This window comes from Lepidochelys kempii, chromosome 11, assembly GCF_965140265.1.
Source record: "Lepidochelys kempii isolate rLepKem1 chromosome 11, rLepKem1.hap2, whole genome shotgun sequence".
Classification (NCBI taxonomy): Eukaryota; Metazoa; Chordata; order Testudines; family Cheloniidae; genus Lepidochelys; species Lepidochelys kempii.
The window spans coordinates 34,366,317-34,378,562 of record NC_133266.1 but is presented as its reverse complement, the minus strand read 5'-3'; the positions used below and the strand labels follow the sequence as shown (position 1 = coordinate 34,378,562).

At 37.9% G+C, this 12,246-nt stretch overlaps 1 protein-coding gene across 11 annotated transcripts in view; it reads left to right on the top strand.

The window, feature by feature from the left end:
- The window catches only part of KCNH7 (potassium voltage-gated channel subfamily H member 7), a 343,770-nt gene that overhangs the window by 289,387 nt on the left and 42,137 nt on the right, over positions 1 to 12,246 (top strand). For all 11 annotated transcript variants that reach the window (XM_073305646.1, XM_073305643.1, XM_073305642.1 and 8 more), the window contains one exon: positions 2,267 to 2,466. In XM_073305646.1, the coding sequence (XP_073161747.1) occupies positions 2,267 to 2,466 (200 nt within the window). The remainder of the gene's footprint in view (positions 1 to 2,266; positions 2,467 to 12,246) is intronic.

Below are 12,246 nucleotides of genomic sequence, written 5' to 3'. Positions count from 1 at the left end.
TTGTCTTCAGAGGAAACTTTGTGTGACAACAGTCTAAGAACAATAGTATTTAGTCTGATGGGAACACATGAAAAATACAGTACATGTTACGACAGGGTACTCAATTAAAACTCTCAGGAAAAAAAATTTCAAGTGAGGTCTCTTGGCTAAATGCTTTCATATACCGCAGAAATTAAATGCTGCTGTTTTTTTAAAATGAAACTGCCAAGGTTCAGTTTTCCTTTAAAAAGTCTACAACTAAAGAACTGTAGGAACAATAATAGCATGGCTGCTTTTACAAATATAATTATATGTGTATTTTCTGAATATATATGTAGATTTTAACACACGTAGCCCTTATAAAGTTAAGATAGGCAACAAGAATCATTTGAAGCCTAGATAGACTTCTGAAGGAGAAGAGCATGAAAAGATTGGACCATTTAATTTAGGAAAGGTGATATGATAAATATATAACAAAACGAACTATATAAAAAAGGTATACTGGGTTACTCCTATTTACATTTTTTCATAATGTACAAATAATGGAATAGTCAATGAAGTTGAAAAGCATTATATTTAGAGGTGATAAAGGAAATACTTTTGTTTTTACTGAACATAAAATTAATCTGTGGAATTCATTTCTACCACATATTGTTTAAAGTCTATAGTTTAATGAGATTAGACTTTTATATGGCACATGAAGTTATGTTAAAAACTATAAAAAACTATTCAGAAAGGATACAAGTGCTCCTCCATCAGGGCATAAGTCAAGCACTAACTGAGGGGGTTAGGAAGAGACTTCCCCACTGGATAAGTTGTTCCATGGTTGTCCAATACAGGTTTTCTTCCACCTTCCTCTGAAGTATTTGATACTTTACTAGAAGTGCTGTTGTAAGAGACAGAATACTGGGCCAGATGGACTATTGGTATGATTTGTATGGCAGTTCCTATGTTCCTCTGACTTGCTTTTCTGATCCATTAACCCACCATAGAGTCTCTGCTTCTGTTAATAACAACTGCTAAAGGAAAAATATGTAATGTTAAGGTATTCTTCACAAAAATTGAGACTTCATAGCAGCAGTAGCCAATGTCTTTAAAGACAGAACCACCTTTTTATGGAAAACTATTGTTTTAGTAGAGCTTATTTTTAAATCAGATTGAATTAGTTTAGGGATTGGTAGTCAAGGTGCAGCATTGAAATTCTCATTGAAGTTCTAGAGCTTTGATGTAACATTAAAGGAACTAACATCACGTTAGCTTTTCTCCCTTAGATGAAAGGCAGTGTCTTCTCTTTGTCTTTCCAGGAAAAAAAAATCAAAATGATTACTATAAACTGGTGGTGCTGTGTCTCTCATTTGGAAATTTAACAAAATCTATTGAGTTACCAAAAACAGGAATTTTAAGGAGTAGAAATCGAATGCACTAAAACCAGCCTTAGATCCTGATCCTGCAAAGGAGCCACCCACAGAGTCCTATTTATGTCAGTGGTGCTCTACATAGGCATGTGTCCTTATAAGCAAATTGCTTTACAGGATAAAGAGATGAGTTTGCAGTGAGTTATTGGAGCTATTTAACCTAAAGACACTTACATCTGATTCTATTTTTTATTTATGTCAGGAGCATGTGTCTGGAATGGCTCCAAACATTTATCATATTATTACAGATTTTAAAATACAAAATTGAGATTTGGCTACAAACAGCCAGCAGTCCATCCAGTCTCCGTTATTTCAACCTCTGTTATTTAAAACTCTGCATTATATGAAACTTGATCTTGTCCCCCTATAACATTTAATTAGATTGAACAAGAACCTGTTACTCAAACTAACCTCCCAATAGCCTTTAGATAATCACGGTCGCACTCTACTTCAGTTTTAGGCCCCAAGCCTGCAAAACCTCATGTGCCTGCTTACTTTTACCCACTGCAAGCAGTCCTGTTGAAGTCTATAGGCTGGTAAAGTTAAGCCACAGGTGCATAATCTTCACAGGATCAGAACTAAAAATCTTCAAAACCAAACATTGCAATCGTGTTTAGCTAATATTTGTAAAACTTCTTTCAGTGAATGTTCCTTCTGTGAAGTTTGCCATTAACATACTCAGACAATTAACAAGCTATGAATGTTTTTCTTACATCAGGCAATATCAAATCCAGTTTCTGTTTAAAAGACCAAAATGTTACTAGATCTGATCTGACCTGTTTTCCATACTAGTCTCTGCAGTAATAACAGCTGTGTTGTGTGCAGAATGTAGTGATATTAGCTAACTGTTGGTTTGTTTCTATCTAATCCAGCATTAATGTATGCGAGTATTTTTGGAAATGTATCTGCAATAATCCAAAGACTGTATTCGGGAACTGCACGGTATCACATGCAGATGCTGCGAGTAAAAGAGTTTATACGCTTTCATCAAATCCCCAACCCTTTGCGGCAGCGACTCGAGGAGTACTTCCAGCATGCGTGGACGTACACCAATGGCATTGACATGAATATGGTATGTAATTCTACTTTTGGAAACTAACATCACAAAGTCCTAGGGGTCTAGAATGAAACGATTCTCATAATTTTGGCAATGCTAGGTTATGTTTCTTTCTCGCAGGTTTACTTTTTGCCCTGGAGACAAGCCCAGGTTCCCAATCCATGTCATCACATGGTGTTGAAACAAGATGTCACATAGCAGTGTCCTGTTATAAAGTGCAATGTAGCATAGACCCATAAGACATCACTTTCCTCCTTTTGGAGAAACTGTATCAAGTCAGTAGACTCAATTCTTGCTATTCTCCACCACTTCTAATTTAGTTGTACATTAACCCTTCTCAAAATCTCAGTTTCACAGTCTTTGGATCATAGCACACCATCAGTTTTTACGTTGAGCAGCCCACTGAAACCCAAGGGAGTTCTGCATAAATATTTACAGCATGCTATGGCCACCTGAAAGTTTGGAGCAGCCCAGATTCCATTGTTAACATGGAGTTCCATGATTAACGTGGGAGGCAGCCAGTGGTGTGGCACAGATGGTGAGGAAAAGACAATGGCCAATATATTTTTTTTATGGTTAGTAATTGTGGTGAGTGCTTCACTTTTTGGGTGCCAGATTTGGGATGTTTTAAAGGTACCTGGTTTTCAGAGAATGGATGCTCAGCACCAAAGTTGGGCATCCAAAACCTGGCGCACTCCAAATCACTAGTCACTTTGAAAATCTTGCCAATAGTACTAAGTATTGAACTCCTAGTGTTGGTACACACGGCACAGGTTGGGAACCACTGCTGGGTGCTATGGGCTAAAAAAAAGAAAGTGGAGCAGGAGAGAGAATCTTAAGAACACTTGCTCCAAATGCAGCTTTTTCAGGATTACTTTTAAACATTCCCCTTGATCCAGGCACCTCAGTTTCACACCAGTGTAACTCAGTTGGAATATACAGCATTACACTTGCATAAAATCAGTACAGAGTGAGGCCCTTTTTCAGCATTGAATGACACAGCACTAGTACAGTGTAACATGTATTTTGGAGGTGGGGAAAGTGGATTAGTTGGCATCCCAAAAGAGAGGAGTTCTAATCAGAAAATAGCCTGAATAACAACTGCTCCCACCCACCAATCTCCATGTCTTTGCTGAAAGCCATCACAGAATTAACCATTCTGCAATTCAGTGTTTTTCTATTTTAGAAAGAAGTGCCAGGATCCAAGATCTATACTTTTTACCCTTGACACTTGATTATAGACACTGACAGAATACTGTAAATAAGTCTTATATCAAGCTACAGACTATGGCATGCTAAAAGGAAATAACATCATTAGCAGAAGTAGGCATCCACTTGCTCTGCTTTTTTTCCAAAAGACAGAAATCTCCTTTCTGAGAAGTTGAATCACTCATGTTCAAGCCATCAATGGCATAATACAAGCTCAGATAACTTCCTAAGGTATTCTAAGACTGATAGATCTGAGACCTTGCCTAGCTTTCTAAATGGTTGGAAGGAAAAGAATCTCCACAAGTTTCAGTACGTGTAAATAGAAATTAAACCCTTACTAGTGTTGCCTTAAATATAAAATCTTCCAGAGGGGTGGTTGTTTCTCTGTGAATAAATTGGAAGAGTGCACACCTTATGTCAGTAGATAAGGGCAATGATTTGATAAGGCATTTAGGGCTCAATCACTGACAGCTTGACTTCTTGGTTACTGTTACATAAAAGCAGATTTTATGGGCAACAACCTATAATCAATCCCCCATTGCCCACACGCACACACTCAGACACACTTCCACAGGCATTGCTGCACCTCAGGGGAGAATTCATACCCCAGAACAGGACAGGTGGTGTTTGAACAAGCCTCTCTGAGGTTAAACTAGTGGAAAGGCAGCATCAGAGCTTGATCATATATGTTACTGAATGGCCCTAACTCTCACTGAAGTCAGTGGGGTTTGAGATGCTCACTATTGTGCTGAATCCAGCCCTTGAGTTGGAGTAGGTCTGACTCTAGTCCATCACAGTACTTCTGAAGATATTAAATAGCAGGAGTGCACCTTAAAAGGAACTCATTCACCTTTGATTACTGGATGTGACTGGATGTGAAACAGTACCCACAAATTGGATGTTGTCTGGTTAAACTTTTGCATAATACAGAAATCGGTGTGTTGGGAGTTGTCTTGGATTTGTCATTTATGTGAAATACAAATTAAATGGATTAAACAGCCCCACCTACATCAATATGATTGTGAGGCAGTATGAAGGTTTTGTTTTAAATAAAATATGAAACAATAACAGTCCAGATTAGTGGCTTGTTTGTTATGTTTTATTTCTTACTCTCTCATGCTATTCTCTCTCTCAAGTCTGACAATCATTTAATTTACTTTTAATGTATGTTTGTTTGAATAAATTACACATCAATTCAAGGTTGATATGCCAGTTGTCTGATTTATGTTGTACTTATGAAAGATTTATCTCTTTCCTGTCTGCTTCATTCCTAAATACATGGAATAACACCATCCACTGGTAAGAGCAGGAGGTATTTGTATCAAATTTAATTCCAGTGTAAAGTGTGGAGAATATCCATGTTATCTGTTGGGTTTAGAGCTTGTTTAATGTTTTCTATTTTTAGTTGTAACCTTTTTGCATGATGAGCTGGTAGATAACAAAGAGAAAGGCACCTAAATTGAATCAGAAGTGGGGCAAAACAAATAAAACTGCTTGATGTTGCCACATTTATTAGACAGTTTTATCCCACAACTCTAATCAAACTTCTCTGTTGAAAAAAGATCATATGCATATGATATTCATTAGATAGTTGCTCTGTAGAAATGTCACACTCTGATAAACTTGCCATGCTGATCATTCTCCATTTTCCTTTTATGTGAATGCTTTTAGTTCAAACCCCATATGCATGTTAGCAGCAAGTACTGACAAAGTTTTCCAGCTCTAAACCATGACCATATGCAATGGACTGGCATGTGGTTTTGAGAGTTTGAACTTGCATGAAATCTCTGTATTTACATCCACAGGGACCAATTCTGTCCTCAGGCAAGTGTGTGTGAATCCTGCCAACTTCAACTGGAGTTCTGTGTGAATATCTAAAGGCAGAATTTGATCCTGTCTCTTTTCCCTCTCTCCCGCCCCTTCCCCCGTTCCATCACTGAAATCTGAGTAAAAATAAAGTCTAAAATGATTTTCCTTCTTTGAAACATGAAATTTATGTATATGATATAAATAACTAATATGAATATTGTTTCAAAAATGCTTTTACATGTCAGCACTAATAATTTAAGAATTCAGGGAAAACAAATTAACTTTTCACCTAAGAAATAATACTGTACTTAGATAAAAACCACTTGCTTTCTTTAAAAAAAAATCCTGCAATTTTTTACTGAAAATAAGGAGATATTTCATGTTCATGTTAGATGACTGAACATAGAAGTAACCTTCAAGCTCTGGTGGTGAAAGATGCTGAGAACATGATTCATTTGTTCCTCTCTGCTTCACTTCTACGTCTCTTTGATTTTGATGCATTGCATAATGTATTTTGATAAAACAGTTGTACTGATAATATAATTTTGCATGGATTGGATAAACAGTATTTAGGATTTACTTTAATCTGGATCAAATTATTGAGTCTACAGAATAGGCATAATTTGAATCATGCTGTTGTTTTATTCACTGGCAAAGTTAGTTACAAAAGATGATTTATGATGAAAGCTCCTGCCAGTCCCTGAGATTCAAAGGGATTGTTTCATTATGTTCTAGAATTTTTCAGACTATCCTGTTCTGTTTTTCTTGTATTCTTTTCTCCTTATGTTTTCCACTTCCTTCCAATATTATCAGTCCAGTACCTACTGATAACAGCATGACTGTACTTCTCCTTATAGAAAGAAGCAATATTTAATATCCGAAGATCCTTTTTTCAATTATTCATGTGTTTCTTCTAACCCTCACTTTCCCATGGATTTTTCTGTGCATCACGATAGATGTATTGGTTTATTTTACCTAAAAGAAAGTCCAGAATAAGTGGACCATGCTCTGGGAAGGGTTTGCCCAAACATGTATTTTAATTAAAATTTCAGATATAGACTGGAGGAAGTTTTACTTTTTATTTTCGGATTTAATACTATAAAAGGGGATAACAGGTCATCATTTCTTCCAATATACATTTTAGGCCCTTCTCCTGCAAGTACTATGAATATGCTTAATTTTGACACATGTGACTAGTCTCATTGGCTGCAATGGTGCTAGTTGTGTGCGTAAAGAAAAGCACATGCCTAATTATATGCAGGATAAGGGCCATAAATGGTACTGTATCAAAAAGGCAGCTTTCACCAGCTGGTAGTGCACGGAGATTTCTCAGTTTTATATTGTGTGGTACAACTGTTTCAACACAGCCTACATTTGCTTATCCTCCTGATACAATCACTTCTCAAGCCCAAAGTGATGCTACCATCATGTGCTGTCTATGTACATTCCAGAAAGATAAGAGAACAATTCACATTTCACAAGCCAAAGTGAGGTTAACTTAACTCCATCCTGACCAGAGCCATTAACTACACTGATTTCTCTATCACATCTGAACTGTACCCAAATTGCAAGAGTATGGATCATTAACCCGTAAATGAATTGGCTGAGATTAGAACTGAGTGGCAATTTTCCAACAGAGAGGTTTTTTTCTGAAAATGCCCATTTGTTGAAACTGAAACTTTTTGCAGGAACATGCCAGCTGCAACAGAAACTTTTGATGCATAATGGGAAATTTTCTGAAAAATCTCAAAAAATAAAAATTAAAAAAAATTCAGGACAGTTTCCTACTCAGTTTTACTTGAGAGAGACAAAACATACCTCAAATATGAATAGACTGGGAACTGGGAAGTTGTTTTTCCCTTGTCTATTGTAATATTGGCTAATGACCAAAAATCTACAACTAATCGAGAGATCCAACAGAAGAGACTTATAAGGCTTGAGCATATGAATAAACTAATCTTCTATCAATAGTTCATTGCATTGTTTCGTGGGCTAAAGTCTCACAAACAGGATAATTACTAATCTTTCTACCACTGATTGCCTTCATTCCATAATGAAGACAGGATATGACTCACCACGGAACTGACCATGAAGTAAAAAAATGAGATGGTCAGCCACATTCTACAACAGTTGACGTTTCCAAGAGGTTTTCAGGAGTGAACATTTCAGTGATCCATTATGAAGCTCACAGAGACATGAGGAGGTCTTGTGGTTAAGGCACTGGGCTGGAACTCAGGAGATATAGCTTCTGTTCCTGGCTCTCCCATGTATGACGTTGGGCAAGTCATTAACATCTCTTTGTCTTATCTGCCACTGGGACAAGGATAAAATCATACTTCCCTACCTCACAGGAGTGTTGTAAGGCAAAAAGAATTGTCTGAACGATTTCAGAGTGATGAAGTCCATATACATACTTAGATAGACAGAGATAATCGGAACAAAATCTGCATTCAAAAGAACAGGTCACAGCCTGAAGCCTGGCCTTTCACTCTGCCCATCCTAGAAAAGAGACCGCCTACATTGTCCTATCCCTGGAAACCTCATGGACCTTGTCAGCTTCCTAATTTTTATAGTAGTAAAAATTATTCTCTCCTTGAATTAGGGGGCAATGACCTAATAAAACATTCAGACCACTTCCTGTCCACAACACTTAGGCTTCCAAACACTGCCTACCACCACCCAGTTCACCATAGCTCTCAGATAAACTCACAAAGTTAATAAGGAAGCTGGCATGTGGATGGAGAATTCCAGAAAAAGTATTTCACACAAACCTGTGCGTAAGTGCTGATTGAAACCAAAAGTTTCTACTTCTCCATGATGATAGCAATCAGCAAATCTCATCCCAAGGGGAATCACTTGAAAACCCAGATTGCCTCCTCTGACTGCTATCTGTTTTAAGGAACTCTTTCATATTGTGCCAAAATCATGTGACTCCAAAACAGTTTTTTAGGCACAGAGAGGAAGAATCTTGTATTTCCAGCCATTGCGATAGAAATGTGCCTAATCCTATACATAGGGGCACTAGATGCACTGAAAGGATTTTGTGCCTCTGCCTAAGACCTTGCCCCTTGTCCTTTTTAACTGGTCAAAGCCATGTGAAATGCCCTGGCCCACTGCTCACAGAAACCGTTAACTCTTCCTAGAGATGGAACTTGGCCTGGTGTCCTAATATCCTGAAACATGCTCTAAATGGCATGTTCTCAAAAAAACTAAAACTCAGACATCACTGACATAGCTTAACTATTGTATAGTCTAGAACCTCTTCTCTCTGGTAAGGTTTTTATGTAAGTAATTGCAAAGAGCCTTTAGTAGCACCTGGCCTTCAGTGATAGTCTAGATTCCTCCAGTCAGGCTTCAGGCTGGTTCCTGTCAGACAGCCAAAACTGATGGAAGATCTCCTTATGATGAACAGTGGCAAAACAATGATGCTGAAACTTCTAGAATTGTCAGCCATTCTGGATACTATCAATCACAAGATATTGCTTGACCCTGTCTGCCATAGTTTAAAAGCATCCCATTGATTCCCATTATCTATTCTTTTTTCTTCTCATAGATCCTGAGAGTCAGCTGTTTCTCTCCTCCCTGTGAACTTTGCCAATATTCTCCCAGAGGGTGTAATGGTTAGGTACCTGATACAGAACATAAAATAGAATCTTTTGATTGACTTCATTGTGTTTTGGATCAGGCCTATGATGAGATGACAAGAGGGGTACATTGCTAGTAATTGCACATAGCTCTGTCACCTTTTTATTCATCTTAGAAAGTATGGCCTCCCTGATATCCTACCACATAAAGTAAATTGGAGTAAAGAACAGCTGGCTTTAACTGAACCCAGGAAAGACCAAAGAAATGATAGTTAGAAGAAAGAATCTCTAGATCTATCTGAGGGCTCTAGATATCTTTTTAGTTGCTTTACCAAAACCATCTCAATTTCTTTCCATAAAAACTGGAGATTACAGACAGAATATTAACTAGTGAGATTGCTAGCCATAAATCACCCATCTGCCGCCAGGTCTTTCTAAAAGGAGGAATTAACAATCTTCTCCAATTATAGACAAAGTGTTTCCTCACTGGACTTCTCAAAAAGAAGAGATACATATAAGTCCAACTCATAGGTTGCAGCCTGAAGCTCCTTAAGTGTCTACAGAATGTAAATCTTGAAACATTGTTACATGCCCCAAAGACTTATCTCTTACAGTCATATAGATAGGTTTAAAAACTGCCTTCTTCACCGTAGATGTAAGAAAATATGGTGGAAAAATATAAAATATCTTTTTCCATTCTGCACATCGCTCTGATCTATAATAAACTGGCTAAAAACCCAGCCAAGTATATTGTGTTAACTTTAAAAGTTAGGTTGACATAGGCTGGAATAGCTATAACATAGCTAACTCCCAGGGGGGAGACAGCTATGTTGATAGAGGAATGTTTCGGTTGATGTAACTGCCATTATCAGGGAAGGGTATTCCTACACCAATGGAAAAAAAATTTTCCATTGGTGTAGATTGCATCTACACACTAAAGGGTTATGTCAGAATAGCTATGATGTTGTAGCTTTGCATAGTGTAGACATATGCTGAGGCATGTACCTCAGTATTAGATAAGTTTCAGAGTAACAGCGTGTTAGTCTGTCTTTGCAAAAAGAAAAGGAGTACTTGTGGCACCTTAGAGACTAACCAATTTATTTGAGCATGAGCTTTTGTGAGCTACAGCTCATCCGATGAAGTGAGCTGTAGCTCACGAAAGCTCATGCTCAAATAAATTGGTTAGTCTCTAAGGTGCCACAAGTACTCCTTTAGTATTAGGTTAGTTAAGGAAAAGCATGTAGAGATTCCCTCAGCAAACACTCAAAGGGCTTTTAATTCTACATTTATTGAAATCAATGGAAAAAATCCCATTGATTTAAATGGTGCAGGATTAAGTCCATAATGCATATATGTTCTCTTACATGCCTACACTTATCCCTGCCTCTTTGATTATTGGTTTGGTATGTCTTCATTCATAAACAGGTCTGACTCTCTCTTCAGGGGAGGGATGCCAGGCAAAAATGAGTTTGGGGTGAGGAGTCGTCCTAACATAGTTAGTGTGATCTCTTCTGCAGAAAGTCCACTCTGAGTGTCAAGTGCATGCTGCTTTATGGTTGATCATGTCAGTATCAAAAGAGACAATTTGAACCATTGGACGAGAGACACACAGTACAAGGAGCACCACTGACTGCCACTAGGACCAGTGTATTGCAACATGTACTGCTTGCGGAATCAAAATATATGTAAGAAAAAGGATATCACATCCCTCAAAGATTTCCTTCCAAAGGCAAGCCTATGCCTGACAGAAAGAAAAACTGAATTTCCAATGAGTGTGAAAGCACTACCACTGAATATGAAACACAAATCATGTACCACACCTGTCCCAATGAACATGCAATATGTAAAAGCAATGTAGCTTGAAATGGTCAGCAAAAATACATGGAATGTGGCATTTTGGGGCAAGTAGAGTGAAGATAAAAACAAAGAAACAAAACACATTGCATCTGCTGGTTCTGTACAACACCTCAACCGTTAGATATAATCAAAGATAACCCAGTACAATTCTTCTGTTTCCTGCCGGCCCAGTCAGCTCACAAATAAAGGTTGAAAAATAATGCAAGTTGTTTCAAATCACATGAGTCAAAACATATTAATAAAAGGCCTGTTAGCATGGTGCAAAAAAAGCTGTAAGGCTAGCCCATGCAAGTGTTTCTTCATGATTGCTCATTTATAGAGGATTTACTGTGCAATAATCCTGACCAACCTGGAAAGGAGACTCAGTTAAGGGATGCAAAAGATACTGTGAAACAGTGGTTACCTTGAAATATTCATCATTAACTACACAGTAGTCTTTGACTTTACTGATGTATTTGTGGGTTTTTCATGAGTATCATCCCACCAATAAAGCAATAATGGAAATAACTGCTGTAGCAGTACCCTGATTTGCACCTATTGGAGTACTTCCCTAGTATCTTGTCAGGGACAGAAGTTGATGGCATATCAAAAAACTGTTCAGTAGTTCAACAGAAAATGCAAAACCCACATGGCTCATCATGTACATTATTATTGTCTCAGACAGTAAACACGGGCCACTTTTCCTAATTATTAATTGTATCTATCAGTAGCAAGCATAAAAATAAGATGGTTGCCTGAAGTTAAACCTCATAGATATTAAGCTTTCGTGGGTGTATACCCACTTCATTGGATGCATGTAGTGGAAATTTCCAGAGGCAGGTATAAATATGCAAGCAAGAATCAGGCTAGGGCTAACGAGGTTAGCTCAATCAGGGAGAGCTGAGGTGTGAACACCAAGGGAGGGGAAACTGCTTTTGCAGTTGGCTAGCCAGTCACAGTCTTTCTTTAATCCTGAGCTAATGGTGTCAAATTTGCAAATGAACTGAAGCTCAGCAGTTTCTCTTTGAAGTCTGGTCCTGAAGTTTTTTTGCTGCAGGATGGCTACCTATAAATCTGCTATTGTGTGTCCATTGAAGTGTTCTCCTACAGGTTTTTGTATATTGCCATTCCTAATATCTGATTTGTGTCCATTTATCCTTTTACATAGGGACTGTCCAGTTTGGCAAATGTACATAGCAGACTGGCATTGCTGTTACATGATGGCATATATTATATTGGTGAACGTGCAGGTGAATGAACTGGTGATGGTATGGCTGATCTGGTTAGGTCCTGTGATGGTGTCGCTGGTGTAGATATGTGGGCAGAGTTGGCATTGAGGTTTGTTGCAAGGATTGGT